At 41.2% G+C, this 18,132-nt stretch overlaps 4 protein-coding genes across 4 annotated transcripts; 1 reads left to right on the top strand and 3 right to left on the bottom strand.

The window, feature by feature from the left end:
- The first annotated feature begins 295 nt into the window (after positions 1–295).
- LOC115685843 (serine/threonine-protein kinase PCRK1-like) lies at positions 296–4,285 on the top strand. Its single transcript, XM_030610983.2, has 5 exons — positions 296–676; positions 1,063–1,445; positions 1,535–1,795; positions 2,138–2,260; positions 3,376–4,285. The coding sequence occupies exons 2-5, from the start codon at positions 1,065–1,067 to the stop codon at positions 3,877–3,879; spliced, it is 1,269 nt and encodes a 422-aa protein (XP_030466843.2). The 5' UTR covers positions 296–676; positions 1,063–1,064; the 3' UTR covers positions 3,880–4,285.
- Positions 4,286–7,460: 3,175 nt separating this feature from the next.
- Positions 7,461–9,503, bottom strand: LOC130134677 (RNA polymerase sigma factor sigF, chloroplastic-like). The gene is made up of 3 exons (XM_056315542.1): positions 9,352–9,503; positions 8,971–9,171; positions 7,461–8,054 (listed from the first exon to the last, which is right to left on the bottom strand). The coding sequence occupies exons 1-3, from the start codon at positions 9,481–9,483 to the stop codon at positions 7,836–7,838; spliced, it is 552 nt and encodes a 183-aa protein (XP_056171517.1). The 5' UTR covers positions 9,484–9,503; the 3' UTR covers positions 7,461–7,835.
- Positions 9,504–10,442: 939 nt separating this feature from the next.
- LOC130139169 (uncharacterized) lies at positions 10,443–11,585 on the bottom strand. Its single transcript, XM_056315595.1, has one exon. The coding sequence runs from the start codon at positions 11,583–11,585 to the stop codon at positions 10,443–10,445; it is 1,143 nt and encodes a 380-aa protein (XP_056171570.1).
- A 1,363-nt stretch (positions 11,586–12,948) lies between these two features.
- On the bottom strand, positions 12,949–17,574 carry LOC115685840 (RNA polymerase sigma factor sigF, chloroplastic). Its single transcript, XM_056315628.1, has 9 exons — positions 17,262–17,574; positions 16,678–16,802; positions 16,403–16,530; positions 16,067–16,264; positions 15,703–15,973; positions 15,384–15,614; positions 14,748–14,888; positions 14,367–14,567; positions 12,949–13,545 (listed from the first exon to the last, which is right to left on the bottom strand). Exons 1-9 carry the CDS (start codon positions 17,359–17,361, stop codon positions 13,258–13,260), a joined length of 1,683 nt encoding a protein of 560 aa, XP_056171603.1. The 5' UTR covers positions 17,362–17,574; the 3' UTR covers positions 12,949–13,257.
- Between the last annotated feature and the right edge of the window lie 558 nt (positions 17,575–18,132).

Raw genomic sequence — 18,132 nt, 5'->3', positions numbered from 1 at the left:
GGCAAATTTTATATAAAAAAAATATTACTTTCAAAATACTAATTGTAAAATGTTAATCCTTGATAATCTTGTTGGAAAAAGAAAGAAGCAAGAAGCAAGAAATATGAAGTGTGAGGAAGAGTTCAGCACGACCGCCGTCAAGGGGGAAAAGTACAGATGCAAATCAGCAATGGCGAGAAATATGAAATAGCCGCCATCATTTAACGAAGCCTAAGAACAGTAATGATCCCCATTTCTTTAAGCAGCGAATCGGGATAAAGCTTTATTTCTGAGATCCCGAAAATTCCTCGACACCCTTTCTCTCTCTCTCTCTCTCTCTCTCTTCATGCAAAGTCTCAAGCTGACCCACACGGTCGAAAGTTTCCAACGCTTCAGTCCCGTTCCAACACGGACGTGTCCGAACCACATCCGTCTTAACAACGACAGATGCGGAGCTGCAACTCGTCCTTTTCTTTTCTTCTGGGTGCATTTTGATCTCTCTGTTCGTTGGCTTTGGGTGGGGAGCTGACTCGGAGCTGCCGTGTTGATGACTTATCTCTCGGACTTGGTAGCTCCCTGCTCGATCTTTTTGAAGTCTTGCCAAGTGGGTCGCTTCTGGTTTGCCTCAAAATCGGGAATTTGATTGATTTCGCAGCTGAAGTCTTATGTGAAGCGCCGTGAAGTGAAAGGGTCCGAGGTGAGTCTTTGTCTCATCGTTTGGGCATGAATATGTTCGTAGCTGCTTCATTTGATTGGTGAAGGATTCCCTGTTGCGAGAGCGGTTGACGGGTTTGATGTGATTCGTATGATCAATTTTGCCTTGTTTTGTTCATCAATGCCTCGGCTGGTTGCTGGAAACTTCTTTTGTCTTTGAACTTCGAGTATATTTGAGTGCTTCGATCTTCAGAGCCCCAATAGCGTTAGCCATTTAACCTGGGAGAAATAGTAACTTATGAACAATGATGATATGATGAATCATGGACTCACCTAACCCCGTTGACACCGGGTGCTGTTCAATGTGTAGCTTTTAGCCTTTTACACTATGAGGTGTTTCAATCTCTGATTTATCTCCTGGTTTTACAGCTATGAATTGCTTTTCGTTTTTAAACGGGGACAAGAAGGAAGATGTGAAAACTCCAAAGTGGGTTTCGGCTCAGTCCACGGCTTCTATATTTACTGATTCTGATTTTAAGATAACTGGCTCTGAATTGAATTCTCGAAACCTCTCCGAAGCAAGCGCAGAATCTATAGGGAGGACTGCCTGTCCTAATGTTTCGCAGAAACCCAGCAATCTCAAAGCCTTCACTGTTTCAGAACTCAAATCAGTCACCAAGAACTTCAGCCGCTCTGTCATGATTGGAGAGGGTGGATTTGGGTCTGTTTATAGGGGTACGATCAAGATTACGGAAGATCCATCTAACAAACTTGAAGTGGCTGTGAAGCAGCTGGGCCGGAAAGGAACCCAGGTAAAACTTTATCCTCCCTAATCATGTGTAATCATCTGTTTTTAAGATTATGCGTAATAGTGTATTTTCTGCTTGCTGTTTATCTGCAGGGACATAAAGAATGGGTGACGGAAGTTAATGTTCTCGGTGTGGTTGAGCATCCAAATCTTGTAAAATTAGTTGGATACTGTGCCGAGGACGATGAAAGAGGAATTCAACGGCTTTTGGTATACGAGTATATGCCGAATGGAAGCGTTGATGATCATTTATCATCTCGCTCCCAAACACCCCTTCCATGGGAAATGAGACTAAGAATAGCTCAAGATACTGCTCGTGGCCTGACATACTTACATGAGCAGATGGACTTCCAGGTTACTACCTTGATCATTTTACGTTGACTCATAAATGGCTTCATTTGTTTCTCTTCATTCGAGTTCAGCCATCCCATTTCCATAGCACCTAGGCATCACTTGTCCATTAGAACTGAAATTTCCTATCTCATCCTCTTCTTTTCAAGTTTCCTTTTTCATTTCTTTGCCTAGATATGGGAGTCAGTGGGATGACTCTAAATGATTATGAGCAACTTCTACTTTTTCTGAAATCGTTTTCTTTAGTATAGTGACATGGCAGCAACCTCTCTCATTGGCCAGGATTACACATCTGAAAGTCCGGGCCTGCCTTCTTACTTACCTTTTGGGTGATTTCTGATACAGATAATTTTTAGAGATTTCAAATCATCGAACATTTTACTGGATGAGCAATGGAATGCTAAGTTGTCAGACTTTGGATTAGCAAGACTCGGACCTCAAGAGGGTTTCACTCATGTATCAACGGCGGTATGCTCATATAGATTGATCATTCTTTTATATATTGTCCATATGTTCCTGCGTAAATTAAAGACATAATTCAGTGCTAAATAACTAAAGCTCTATTCAGTAGCATCTCCCATCATTTTTACCTTCTCATTGTTCTTTGTCTAATATTCATTTTCATTATTATGAAGACAGTCTAGTCACAGAAAGAAAGGTCCATAGCTAATTGGGCATGTTTGTATGATGACTTTTGCATGAAGATTTTTGTTCTGTACGGACCATTTAGTGATCTAGACTATTGTACTTTTTGTCTCTAGAAGCGCTAACATTTCTGAAAGAAAGTTGGGCAGCGTCAATTGTTAACAAAAAAGCCATAACACAAATCCTGATGCATCAACGGCTAGCATTAATTGTTTGTTAAAGCTTTACAATGGTTTTTTGTTTTTTGGTCGAAAAGCTTTACAATAGTCTTTATCCATTACGTATATTCATAGAGATTAAAAGGTATGACTAGCACTCTGATGGACCATTTACTATAGCAGACAATTTAATAATACTCTACTTAGATCAATTCGTCCCTTTTTAATTCCTTTGGCAGGCATGTTCTTGTTACTTTGACTTTTTAGTGATTGGGATGACGTACTTCATCCAGCAACTGCTAAAATGGGCTTGTGTGCTTCATGTACTTAAATCAGCTTTTTATGAATGTGACTTTGTATGAATGTGGAACCCAACTCAATTTTGAGAATGTTCCGAGTTTGGTACAACTCCATAGAAAACCCTGATATCCTTTTAATCTCTTTGCCATGCTTCATTGCTAGACTTAATAAAGCAAACATAGTGCCTGCAGCCATGAGAAGTTTGGTAAAACCTGAATGACATCGTGAAAGTGATTTCTACATACTGTATGCCTTGTGGGGCGCTAAAATTTTACACCTGCCCTCTTCCTTTGTTAGAAGCGAATCATGCTAAAAACATTAACGCTTGCACAAATTTGTTACACTTTTGATTAAGGTACAACTATGAATAAATTAAAGTACAACATAGTGTCACCCTCATGCAAGTCTTCCTGGACAATTTTTGTGCAATGGACGATTCTAGCTATATTTCTTGTATTGTTAATGATGGTTTTATACCAGGTTGTGGGAACCATCGGATATGCTGCTCCTGAATACCTGCAAACTGGCCGTCTCACGTCGAAGAATGATGTATGGAGTTATGGGGTTTTCCTCTATGAACTAATCACTGGTAGGCGTCCTTTAGACCGTAACCTCCCCAAGAGTGAACAGAAGCTTTTAGAATGGGTGAAGCCATACCTATCAGATTCAAAGAAGTTTAAGTTGATAGTGGATCGCAGGCTTGAAGGGAAATACCAGGTCAAGTCTGTGTACAAGCTTGCAACGGTAGCCAACAAATGCTTGCATAAAAACCCAAAGTCACGCCCTAAGATGAGTGAGGTGTTAGAGTTGGTGGACGAGATTGTGAGGGAATCAACTGGCATGGACTCATTGAATAGTTTTACATCAGTAGAGACACAAGGGGATACTGGAACGAAAAATAAGAGAAGGATCGTTGATTTTAAAGCTTGGGAAAATGGGTGGTTGGGTCGGATCTGGACACTGAAGGTTGCGAGGACGTGCTGAGAAGCAAAGGTTCAATGTAAATAGGCATGGTTTATGCAAAAGAAAGCAAGAGTAGAAAAAAAAGGCAGCATGGCGTGGATGGAACTCGGGTTCAACACATTGTAGGCACAAGAGACCAATAATTATTGGTTGTGCTGTAATATATTGTTCTCGTATAGAGAAACTCATCTGATGTAGAAGTAAGAGTATCGCAATCTGGAGCCTGGACATGGAAGGCCTATGATGAGAGAAGAGTCAAAACTCATTATTTTGGCCACAAAATAAGGATGACCTGGTACATGAATGCAAAGTTGAGGAGCTTCCTGTAAAATGTAGAACAGGTATTGAAATTGTTGTGCTATGTGATCGACACAAATTTGTTTTCCCTTGAGTTCTGAATCAATGTCAATCTTTTTTTGGAAAGTAATATTCATGTATTCTGTTTCTCTGGTTCTATATAGGCTCTCTCTACGAAGTGGACCCTTTCCACCCTTGAAAACTCTAGATTTCGTGAGTATTCATAGAGGGTTCTGCTGCATGTACAAGCAAGATTTGGTAGGTTGTACTATAAGGATGATTAAAAGGAGATAAGGAGGGTCTGCAGAAGTACAATATTGTTGAGACAGCACTGTTATATCGTTTTATGTGTTAACTGCTCATGTCGAGAATTATCAGTCCTTTACAGTGGCAATAAGCAATCTATAGCTTTTACTAGTTTAGCTCAGGACAGAGTTCAGATGCAACCAAAAGTGTCGATAGGAACTATTGCAGAATGCCTTGACCACTCGATAGAAAAGGAAACCATCCGGAAAAATATTCAGGGTTTGCTGAATATCTGTGGACAAATTGCAAATTTGGAATCATTAAACAAATCAAACAAGTCACATGTGGACATTGAGAGTCAAAATTCTGTTTCCCCTGTTGTGGTGCAAATGTATTGAATCAAAATTGCAGTCGATACAGTGAGTTTTACCGACTCATGGTCGCATGTATTACACTTTGGAGAGGACTCACAAAATTACAAAAAGTATCATGAGTCTCTATGTAACACTACGTAATCATACATCATTAGCTAATAAGTTTGTAGCTTCAGCATGAATTAAATCTCGGGATTTTTGACAATTACTACAAAAAACCAAGGTGATCAGTAGATCTCTCCTCCTTCTCTGTCGAGTAGGTCTGCTTCAATATCTTCATCTACAGATGCGTCCTTCAAGAACAACCTGAGTTTCTCCAGCGGGTTCTCTCTCCGAGCGCCGTGAAACGCTTCCATCACCCAAGGAGAGCGCCCGAACACCCTCTTGAGCTCCTTTAAAGCATCCAAATTCTCTGCAAGGTCTGCTGTCCGCTTCATGCCCCCGACTTTGGTTCGAGCCGCCTCTCTTTTCCGTTCGAGTTCCCTTCTCAGTTCTGTTTTCACGGACGATCTTTGTTGCAAGATACCAGATCTAATCACGGGTCTGCTTGCCGGCTTTTCAACGGACGATCTTTGTCGCAAGATACCAGAACTAATTGCCGGTCTGCTTGCCAGCTTTTCAACGGACGATCTTTGTCGCAAGATTCCAGAACTAATTGCCGGTCTGCTTGCCGGCTTTTCAACGTACGATCTATGTCGCAAGATTCCTCTGATTGCCGGCTTTTCAACGGACGATCTTTGTTGCAAGATTCCAGAACTAATTACCGGTGTGCTCGCCGGCTTTTCTTGAACATCTGCCTCACCGTGTTTCAACAACTTTGCCTTCAGGATCACGCCAGCGAACCGCTGCTTCAACTTCTCGGCGCGGAGCATCCTCTCCACATCTGGGTAACCGACATTATTGTAAATCATCGCAAGTTGGGCGGTCCGAGCTTTCATCACCTTCTCGGAACCGTCGAAACAGTGTCTGTTCTGACCTTTCGGGTCATCTTTGCCCTTGACCGAACACGGTCGGGGACACTGCACAGGTGCGTTCCCAGCCATCGTCCATTGCTGCTTCTTCCTCTTCTTCGCGAGGGCTGCCGCGGGCTGCGGCATTCTCCGTTTCTTGGAGCCAAAGTCTTCCATCGTCGAGACGCGAAATGAGCTCTTCAGAGACAGAGACAGACCCGGAATGCAGTGCTCGACGAAGACGGTAAAAGGATCAACAACCAGAAACGTACGAAGGCTTCGGATGTCAGTGTTTGTTTTCGAATGGGAACAAAGGAGGGCAGAGATTTAGGGTAATTCTGAGTTCTTTCTTGAGTCCAAAGTTTTAAGACCGTATGCTGAGATTCGGCAAGATCATGATCGGATAACCTCGGAGACGTTCGTAGGATACGACCGTTGGTTGTTTTTTTCAGGTTAATTCAAATTCTCTCAAGGAAAAAAGATTAAAAAAAAAGACTGGAAATTAACCACAGTTTGGTGTTCTAAATTAGGAAACAAAATTACATCTGACAAAGCAAAAATTAATTGAACACTAGGAGTGCACGTGCGAGGGGCACATGATCAATCCAGTTAATACAGTTAGAAGGTGTCAACACTAACGAAAATAACTGTAATTACTTTCCTATTATATAGTTTGGCTGAAAAAAAAACTCTAATTAATTGGCTATTTGGATAATGTCGTGATTAATTTTGCACCCCCACGTAATTTTTTCCTTGATCCGAGGGTTATCTTTGAACTAATTTATGCTGAGTCCTTTTACAAATTCTATTATTCTCGACATAAGAAATCGATTAACTGCAAGAACGTATCCAATTCACAAATTTCATGAAAAAGAAAGGGCTAGTGCTATTTCCACCCTTTAAAAAACTTTACACGCACTGTGAGATTAGAATAGTCCAAAATAAGCCTCACTGGGATTTCATTAATGATAAAATCGATAAAAGAAGTGGATCAACTAATCTCATAATTTTGAACCACCTTCCTTAACTGTTATTCTTTTTATTTTTGTGTGTGTTTAAATCAGAGAAGTTTATAGATTCGTTGTTTTTTTTATACGAGAATCCTCCAAGAGTTGAGAATTGTATGATCAAGATTTTAATTTAAAGGAATGTTGATAATTTTTACCTTGCGATGTCTATGGAACATTTATTTACAATCTCTCCCTAAACTATAATTGCTAATAACTCCACTTTCACATACAATTAATGGATAAAGTTGTGAATTCTTTTTTATTACAATTTAGATTTGAGATGTTTTAACTGATAAAGATTACCTATAAGGTTCAAGCTCATAATAAAAAACATTTATAAAAATCAGTTTAAGCACATTAGTAAGTAAAAGAGAGAAGATGAAGTTATCTAAAAACGAAATGAAAGTAACAAAAGGTGGGTGGAATAAATCCACATTATTGTGATCATAATCAAGAGTGATGTATTTTCATGATAATGTAAAAACGTCGCTAATGATAACTTTTACCCCTTTCACTTGTGATTTTAATCGATTAATTATTTGGAAATTATTAGATATTTAGAGCGTTGAAATAGTGTGGGCCAAAAATTTAAAAAAACTGAGCTTATTATTCTTGCTTTACGTGTATTCCTTCATCACAAATGTTTCCCTATATACAGAAGTATCTCCAATCATTGATAGCAATTGCCAAATTCGAGAAAAAGGAGTAATTCCTGAATTAATATCCAAGATAAGAAATAGGAAACATTTCCATTGGTGATATTGACAGACATAATCAAATAATTCATGGCTCTTACAAGAATATACAAATGAATTACAATTTTGAACCTTACAAGATAAATGGTGCAGAAATTTGCCCAGTTTTGTCAAGTTGCTGATATCTTAAACATAGGTCATAGCCGATGCCTTTCGAGAAAATCGATGCATTGCCTGCTGCTTATAATGATCTTCGCGATTTTTGTACCGTTGAGATTTGTTCTTCTGGATTGCGATCCCTTTGACCACTTAATATGTCACTTGGGACAAATACGATTGAATAATCAAATGACCATATGCATGAAGGCCATGGCCGCTGAGGCATTGCTTCAGCTTGTACAGCGCTCAACTCTCCAGCTGTCTCACCCTCTCCTTTGACAGTCCAAAGATGTTTCCAATGTCCGAGAGTGACCCTTGTTCACCGCCGTCAATGCCATATCTTAGCTTCATGATCTGCCTCTCTCTAGGGCTAAGCGTGCTTAGGAGGTTGCGCACGTCTCTTCTCATTAATTGCTTAGAGACGCTTAGATCCGGGATCTCAACCCCAGTGTCTGCGATTATCTCCTGCAAAGATAATTGGAGTTGAAACGAGCGTTGGCATGCCAAGCAGCAACTTATTGCATCAAGGTTAGATAAAAATAGAAAATCATTGGCTCTAAGGATGTTAGAGCTAAAAGTGTGGCCTTAAGTTTTACCTCACGACTATGTAGAATTGATTATTGATAGAGCCACCAACGTAACGTTTTTCATTGAGGATGAGTATATAAATGATACAAGTGAGTCAAATAGGTGCAATTGAAGCATTTGCAAATGCAGCATTCCATTCATAAAAGCACAGCAATGTCTTGGAAAAGCAAGTCAAATCTCAAATGTCACCATCCGAAAGTTAGTATTCCTATCCAAAGTTTATTTGAGCTCACTAAAATTTACTTTGGCATCAGAATTCAGCATTGTGCACTGGCATGAGTGTATAGCCACCTTCCCTTTCTACAAAAGTTGGTATGCATAAATCTGGAGAAAATTTGTTCCATGATTATCCCCATAATAGCAGGCTTGGAGGCTAAAGCATGCTTTCGACAATTGAACCATTATCGACAACGACAAGCTTACAAACCACAGCAGCATTCATAGAATTGTAAGAACTTCAAATTAACGGCTGCAGAAAGCACAGACTGATGCACAACAAATTAATCCACAGTCTAGTTCTCAATAAATCAGACATCTAGCTTTCAAATTCCTTTTAGTTGCACAAGAATATCATTCATCACAACATAGATACACGTCACATTCAAGATTCATCGAAGTGACATGGTTTGTTTCGACCAACAAAAAAAAGTGACATGCTTTATAAGCCATTTAAAGAGATTGTGAAAAGCGTATCCATTTATGGTCTTCATCTGGGTGCGAACATGCATCCCATTGTCTTTTCTCTGGTTGAAATGACCTACCAAAAGCAGACTGAGAAAAAAGTCAGCACTACCTGAAAGGTGGTATCCTGGTCTGCCCACAAAGGCTGTTGCAGTGAGAGGGGTGGTGTTGTAGTAGATGCCAGTTTTTCTAACTTGTGGACTGAAATTCCAGCACGTTTAGCTTCTTGTTCTTTGCTTGGATGATGATGTCCCTCTTGAATGTAAGATCTCTTTGCTTCCATCACCTTGCTGAGGAGGGCATACACATTTTCCTGGAAGAAAATTTTCGATCCAGAATTACACAAAATGTCTATATTTTCTCAACTTACTAAATTGCGCATTCAAAGAGGCAAACAAAGCCAGACAATTCAACTCCTAAACACCAGTTGCTTCCCCAGCTGTTGGACACTGATAAAAGAAAGAAAAGCAAAGGAGAAAATAAGACTAAATACCGGCAAACGTATTGTCCTGGAATTTTGAAATATGGCCTTCCTTACTGTCTGCCTAATCCACCAGTAAGCATAAGTGGCAAGCTGGCAGCCCGCCTGGGGTTTGAACTTCTCGATGCTCTTCATAAGACCCATACTTCCTGAATTTAATGAGCAAGAGTATCGCAATCTGCAGCCTGGACATGGAAGGCCTATGATGAGATGAATTAAAACTCATTATTTTTGGCCGCAAAAGAAGGATGACCTGGTACATGAATGGAAAGTTGAGGAGCTTCCTGTAAAATGTAGAGCAGGTATTGAAATTGTTGTGCTATGTGATCGACACAAATCTGTTTCCCTCGAGTTCTGAATTGATATCAATCTTTTGTTGGAGGGTAATTTTCAGGTATTCTGTTTCTCGGGTTCTATTTATGCTCTCTCTAGGAAATGGACCCTTTCCACCCTTGAAAACTCTGGAGTTCGCGAGTATTCAAAGAGGGTTCTGCTGCATGTACGAGCAAGATTTGGTAGGTTGTACTTCAAGGATGATTAAAAGGAGACAAGGAGGGTCTGCAGAAGTACAATATTGTCGAGACAGCACTATTATATCGTTTAACGTGTTAAAGGCTCGCGTCGAGAGTTATCGGTCCTTTACAGTGGCGATAAGCAATCTATTCCTTCTACTAGCTGAGCTCATGACAGAGTTTAGATCCAACCAAAAGTGTCCGTAGGAACTATTGCAGTATGCCATGACAACGCGATAGAAAAGGAAACCATCTGGAAAAATATTCAGGGTTTGCTGAATATCTGTGAACAAATTGCAGATTTGGAATCGTTATACAAATCAAACAAGTCACACGTGGACATTGAGAGTCAAAAATCCGTATCCCCTGTTTAGCTGTAAATCTGTTGATCAAAATTTCAGTGGATACAGTCAATTTTACCGACCCATGGTCGCATGTATTACACTTTGGAGAGGACTCGCGAAATCACAAAAAGTATCATGAGTCTCTATGTAACACTACGTAATCATACATCATTAGCTAAAAAGTTTGTAGCTTCAGCATGAATTGAATCTCGGGATTTTGGACAATTACTACAAAAAACCAAGGTGATCAGTAGATCTCTCCTTCTTCTCTGTCGCGTAGGTCTGCTTCAATATCTTCATCTACAGATGCGTCCTTCAAGAACAACCCGAGTTTCTCCAGCGGGTTCTCTCTCCGAGCGCCGTGAAATGCTTCCATCACCCAAGGAGAGCGCCCAAACACCCTCTTGAGCTCCTTTAAAGCATCCAAATTCTCTGCAAGGTCTGCTGTCTGGTTCATGCTCCCGACTTTGGTTCGAGCCACCTCTCTTTTCCGTTCGAGTTCCCTTCTCAGTTCTGTCTTCACGGACGATCTTTGTTGCAAGATACCAGATCTAATCACGGGTCTGCTTGCCGACTTTTCAACGGATGATCTTTGTTGCAAGATACCAGAACTAATTGCCGGTCTGCTTGCTGGCTTTTCAATGGACGATCTTTTTTGCAAGATTCCAGAACTAATTGCCGGTCTGCTTGCTGGCTTTTCAACGGACGATCTTTGTCGCAAGATTCCAGAACTAGTTGCCGGCCTGCTTGGCGGCTTTTCAACGGACGATCTTTGTCGCAAGATATCAGAACTAATTGCCGGTCTGCTCGCCGGCTTTTCAACGGACGATCTTTGTCGCAAGATTCCAGAACTAATTGCCGGTCTGCTTGCCAGCTTTTCAACGGACGATCTTTGTCGCAAGATATCAGAACTAATTGCCGGTCTGCTTGCCGGCTTTTCGACAGATGATCTTTGTTGCAAGATTCCAGAACTGATTGCCGGTCTGCTTGCCGGCTTTTTAACAGACGATCTTTGTTGCAAGATTCCAGAACTAATTACCGGTCTGCTCGCCGGCTTTTCTGGAACGTCTGCCTCACCGTGTATCAACAACTTTGCCTTCAGGATCACGTCGGCGAACCGCTGCTTCAACTTCTCCACGCGGAGCATCCTCTCCACATCTGGGTAACCGACATTACCATAAATCATTGATAGTTGGGCGGTCCGAGCTTTCATTACCTTCTCGGAACCGTCAGAACAATGTCTGTTTGGATTGTCATTGCCCTCGACTGCGCGCGGTCGGGGAAACTGCACAGGGGCGTTCCCAGCCATCATCCTTTGCTTCTTCTTCTTCTTCGTGAGAGCCGCCACAGGCTGCGGCATTCTCCGTTTCTTGGAGCCAAAGTCTTCCATCCTCGAGACGCGAAATGAGCTCTTCGGAGACAGAGACAGACCCAGAATGCAGTGCTCGATGAAGACGGTAAAAGGATCAACAACTAGAAACGTACGAAGGCTTCGGATGTCAGTGTTTGTTTTCGAATGGGAACAAAGGAGGGAGAGATTTAGGGTAATTCTGAGTTCTTTCTTGAGTCCAAAGTTTTAAGACCGTATGCTGAGATTCGCCAAGATTATGATCGGATAACCTCGGAGACGTTCGTAGGATACGACCGTTGGTTGTTTTTTCCGGTTAATTCAAATTCTCTCAAGAAAAAAAGATAAGAAAGGAAGGGGTGGTTTTCTAAATTAGGAAACAAAATTACATCTGAGAAAGCGAAAATTAATTGGACACTAGGAGAGCACGTGCGAGGGGCACTCGATTATTTTAGGTAATACAGTTTGAAGGTGTCGACACTAATGAAAAAAACTGTAATTACTTTCCTATTATATGGTTTGGCCGAAAAGAAAAAAACTCTAATTTGTTGGCTGTTTGGATAGTGTCGTGATTAATTTTGCAATCTCACATAATTTGTCTCCTTATCCTATCTTCAAACTAATTTATGCCAGACCCTTTTTACAATTCTATCATTCTCGGCATAAGGAATCGATTGACTACAAGAACACGTCCAATCCACAAATCTCATGAAAAAAAAGACTCGTGCCATTTTCACAATTCAAATAGCTTAAGGCGCACCGTATAATTTGAATGGTCCTGGGATCTCAATAATGATAAACGAAGTAGATCAACTAATCCCATAAAGAGTTGACAACTTTAACAATTAATTGTATATGAAAGTGAATTATCAGCTACTGTATTTTAGAAAGAGATTGTAGATAAACGTTCCATAGACATCGCAACCTTAAATTTATTAATATTCCTTTAAATTAGAATCTTGATCATACAATACTCAACTCTTGGAGGATTCTAGTAAAGAAAAACAAAGAATCTATAAACTCCTCTGATTTAAACACACAAAAAAAGAATAACAGTTAAGGAAGGTGGTTCAAAATTATGAGAATAGTTGATCCACTTCCCTTCTTTTATCAGTTTTATCATTAATAAGATCACAATGAGAGTTATTTTGGACCTTTTCAAATTTTACGGTTACGGTGCGCCTAAATCCATTTGAAGGGTGTAAATAGCACGAGCATAGACATTTAGAGCGTGGACATAGGGCGGGCAAAAAGAAAAAATCCATTGAGTTTATTATTCTTGCTTTACGTGTATTCCTTCATCACAAATATTTCCCTATATACAGAAGTACCTCTGTACTTGATACCGGCTAGTAATCCCCAATCGTTGATAGCACCAGAAAAAGGAGTAATTCCTGAATTGATATCCAAGAAAAGAAATGGGAAATCTTTCCATTAGTGATATTGACAGCCATAATCAAATAATTCATGGCTCTTACAAGAATATACAAATGAATTACAATTTTGTATCTTACAAGATAAATGATGCAGAAATTTTCCCAGTTTTGTCACGTTGCTGAGATCTTAAACATAGGTCATAGCCAATGCCTTTGGACAAAATCAATACATTGCCTGCTGCTCATAATGATCTTTGCGATATTTGTCCCCATCGAGATTTATTCTTCTGGATCACGATCCCTTTAACCACTGAATATGTCACTCCAAACCAATATGATTAAATAATCAAATGACCGTATGCATGAAGGCCATGGCTGCCGAGGCATTGCTTCAGCTTGTATAGCGCTCGACTCTCCAGCTGTCTCACCCTCTCCTTCGACAGTCCAAAGATGTTTCCAATGTCCGAGAGTGACCTCTGTTCACTGCCGTCAATGCCATATCTTAGCTTGATGATCCGCCTCTCCTTAGGGCTGAGCGTGCTTAGGAGGTTGCGCACGTGTCGTCTCATTAATTGCTTAGAGACACTAAGATCTGGGATCTCAACCCCAGTGTCTGCAGTTATCTCCTGCAAAGATAATTGAAGTTTTAACGGAGTGTTCGCATGCCTAGCAGCAACTTGTTGCAGCAAGGTTAGATGAAAGAAGAAAATCATTGACTCTATGGATGTTAGAGCTAAAAGTGCGGCCTTAAGTTTTACCTTACGACTATGTAGAATTGATTATTGATAGAGCCACCAACGTAACGTTTTTCATTGAGGATGAGTATATAAATGATATAAGTGAGTCAAATAGGTGCAATTGAAGCATTTGCAAATGCAGCATTCAATTCATGCTCACCATCACCAAAAAAATGAGTATCTCTATCCCAAGTTAATTAGAGCTCACTAAAATTTACTTTGGCATCAGAATTCAGCTTTGTGCACTGGCATGAGTGTATAGCCACCATCCCTTTCTACACAAGTTGGTATGCTTAAATCTGGAGTAAATTTATTCCATGATTATCCCCAAGATAGCAGGCTTAGAGGCTAAAGCATGCTTTCAACAATTGAACCACACCGGCAAGCTTATAAACCATGGCAGCATTCACAGAATTGTAAGAACTTTAAATTTAATGATGCATAATAAATTGATCCACAGTCTAGTTCTCAATAAATCAGACATCTAGCTTTCAAATTGCTTTTTGTTGCACAAGAATTTCATTCATCACAACATAGATACATGTCACATTTAAGATTCATCAAAGTGACATGCTTTATAAGCCATTTAAAGAGATTGTGAGAAGCGTATCCATTTATGGTCTTCATCAAGGTGAGAACATGCATCGCATTATCTTTTCTCTTGTTGAAATGACCTACCAAAAGCAGACTGAGAAAAAAGGCGGCACTACCTGAAAGGTGGTATCCTGGTCTGCCCACACAGGCTGTTGCAGTGAGAGGGGTGTTCTTGTAGTAGATACTAGTCTTTCTAACTTGTCGACTGAAATTCCAGCACGTTTAGCTACTTGTTCTTTGCTTGGATGATGATGTCCCTCTTGAATGCAAGATCTCTTTGCTTCCATCACCTTGCCGAGAAGGGCATAGACATTTTCCTGCAAGAAAATTTTCAAACGAGAATTACACAAAATGTCAATATTTTCTCGACTTACTGAATTGCGCATTCAAAGAAGCAAACAAAGCCAGACAATTCAACTCCTAAACACCAGTTGCTTCCGCAGCTGCGGGACACTGATAAAAGAAAGAAAAGCAAAGGATAAAATAAGACTAAATACCGGCAAACGTATTGTCCTGGAATTTTGAAATATGGCCTTCCTTACTGTCTGCCTAATCCACCAGTAAGCATAAGTGGCAAACCGGCAGCCCACCTGGGGTTTGAACTTCTTGACGCTCTTCATAAGACCCATACTTCCTTCCTGAATTTAGTGAGCAAGTAGAGAGCTAATAAATCAAGAAACGAAAGTTTCTCTCCCAGAAACTTAAAAGTGCTTGTCCACAAGGTCAAGATTTGGAAACAAGATATATCTTGCCAATGCTGATTAACCCATCCCAATTTCTATGAACTCACACTCCCTTTCGTTTTTACGTAAGGAACATGCTACGGAAAAACAAAATGGAGGTTTGAAATGCTGGACACCATGAATCAAACCCCACCCCAACCATACACAGGTGCAAATATAAGCCCAGCGTGACAGGTGTTCTCTTTAATCCAAGACCCAGATTTGGAAAGACTTGGAACAAATATCTCAGCTTCTTCATAAGTGCACTGCAAACAGATAGAGACATTGATTGTGCGGGTAAAGCTGAATTCTCACATATAAACATCATATAAAAAAGCCGACATGTTTCAAAAATCAAAGATCCCAATTGGACGAGGAAACGTATAAAGCCAGAACAGTGTCTCCGTTTACCTGCAGCAAGTCTGGTAGGGTGAGACCTCGACCCTGATATCGTTTGGCAATGTGAACAACCAGACGTAAGTTAGCATTAATCAATTTTTCCCGACAACTGTTTCCAGAATGAAGCTGTGACTGCAAATCCTGACAACTTAAGCCAATGGCTTCAGCCCATTCAAGCAGGGTAGGCTCACGGCCAGACTGAGACTGAAGCCTTGTTTTCACTTGCTCTAATTTAAGTAGAACCTGTTGCACATATCCATGTGAAAGAGCTATTAGAGCTTGTAAACTAAGAATGCACTAACAATATGGTAGGATCAGTATTTATATTCACCTGTATCTTAAGGATCAACTCTAGTTCTTCTTTAGATGTCAAGAGTAGTTTAGTTTCAGGTCCCCACAAGAACATTCGAAGAGGATCATTAGGATCAAAACCTTCATTTAGTCTTTTTTTAGTATCTAGCCTTTTGGAACTCTTGTTCCCAGTGACCACACCTACTGGCTTTGACACCCTCCTCTTTTTAGATTGCCTCTCAAGCAGCCGTGTTGATCTCACTGTTTTGACTTCCTCCTTTCGAATATCGACTGAAGTTGCAGTGCTTGTACTGAGAGAAATCAAAGAATTAACATCAGAAAAAAAGCTTTACTTCTAGAGAGCAAGTAGAACAAACCAAGCATAAAGCTTACATGAGACAAACCTAGGAGAAAGTGCAAAATCAAGATCAGTCCCAAGCAACGTAGAGTCTGCCAACAAGGCTGCCTCCCTTGAAGCTTCCAGTGCTTTTTTAGCAAGGGAAACCACATTAGACAGTTCATCGTCAGTAAGCTTCTTTGGATTGATTGTGACTGACTGCATGTTCGAGCATTGGTTATCCCTAGTTTTTATAGATGGCAATCTGCAATATCATAGATAATAAATTACACTCAAGAGGTGGCCCAGAAGGGGACAATATTCAAACCACATCTAGACTAAGTTTGTATTCATATTTTGTACAATCGTCAACATAAGAGGCAGGTTTATGCAAGTGTCTTACAGGTACCATAAACCAGGCCAGCGACGACAGTGATACTCAAAATCTTGGAATAAACTTTCAGACTCATCGAGACTTTTATCTCTCAAAGTCACCACCCCAGTCTCCATCTGCTTCCTGTTTCTCGATACCTATTGCACAAAACGGAAAAAGTAGCATACTCAAACTAATGACCTCATAAACAATCACGTAGGGATCACAGTTCCATTCCAGCCAAAAAGAAACTCATTCATCACCCCTGCGTGGACTGCACAAGGCATTTTCATCGACGGTCTAACCTGTAATGACTTGTCGTCTTGGATAACGTGTAAGAGAGGCCTGTCCTCATTTCGCTGCTCCTGTAAGTGCACGGACATAGTAATAGCTCGAGCCCTTGATAGGGAAGGCACGGACGGAACGGCTCCTAGTTCATGGAAACAATAAAACGGAAGAAATGAATAGGAAAGCCATGGCTAGCATTGTGAAATACATACACATGCTGTTCACCCGGAATCACTAGTGATGGATGAGTTCTGCTGTTGCGTATGGAAAAAGAGAATGCGTGGTTCCTAAAATTTCTGAACTGGGTCCCAAAACTATCTCTGCAAACACCTGGTAATCCCAGCAAAGATACCAACCTTGTTCACTATAGCGCATATCTACCGTATCTAACTCCTTCAATAAAGAGCGATGTGAACAGCATAAACAAACCCATCATATTACGGCGGATGCGGTAACGGGTCCAACCCAAGATATCTTAAAAGGCAAACTATCAAACGGCATCCGCGCACGACAATGTTTCGAGGAAAAAGCGGAAGCTTCACACGCATTCGTTGAGCCCAGACAAACAGACCCACGTCAGCACACCAAGACCACGCGCTACCTGAAGAGGCGGAGGGGAGAGAGTTTCTGGCGAGGGCTCTCCGCGGGAACAACGGCGGAGCAGAGGAAGAAGAGGAAAGCAAGTTCCCTGCGGACTCCATCGGGCATCGAGCTCGGAACTCAGGGGCGTGTCCGGTGTCTCTGCTCCTGAGGAATGCTTTCAGTGCAATGCGCGGCCACGTCTGTGGACGGATAGAATGCGAGTCTTCCGCTGCTGCATAGGCAGAGCCGAGTCACGGAGAGAGAGAGAGAGAGAGAGAGAGATAAGAGAAGCAGACAGAAGAGGCGAAAACACGCGACGATTTCAGAGGCGCTCGAGACAAGACAAGAGGGAGTTAAGGATGAGGTTGGGCTCTCTCTCTCTCTCTCTCCCTGTTCCAAGTGAATCCGGTCGGCCCAAACTTTTTAGCGAGGGAGCGAGATACTCGAGATCTCGGCCGTCGATCGCTACGACTTCGTGCTTGGGGCTCTCGACCCTGCCGTTGATCCGGTTTACTTTACACCCCTGGTCCAAGCAATTCTCATCCATTGATGCATGGCTCCCATATCTTTTTCCTTTTGGAGGATCGAATCTGGTGATGAAATATCGTGTCGGATTTTTATCCCGACGAATGCCGTTTAGGATGATCAATGGGTCCGTGCCGCGTGGCCGGACTCGAGAAAAGGCCAGAGTGAGGAAGACGGACACGATTAGTGCCCGAGCAATTTATCTGGGTTGGTCGTCCACTTTCTCCCGCTGACGTGCTAATTAACTCGAGGGAGCGTTCTTTCGAAGGAGTGGGATGTCTCTACGCAATATTCCGATTCAGTCGGATTGAATTAAGGAGGGTGATTGGCGGGGTTCACAAGGGGTCTCATCATTCATAATTAAG

The sequence above is a fragment of the Syzygium oleosum genome, unplaced genomic scaffold, assembly GCF_021117445.2.
Source record: "Syzygium oleosum isolate NSW1041296 unplaced genomic scaffold, Sole_v2.1 Sole_v2.10, whole genome shotgun sequence".
Classification (NCBI taxonomy): Eukaryota; Viridiplantae; Streptophyta; class Magnoliopsida; order Myrtales; family Myrtaceae; genus Syzygium; species Syzygium oleosum.
Note: the sequence above shows the minus strand (reverse complement) of the source record. Positions and strands in the feature narration are given on the sequence as shown.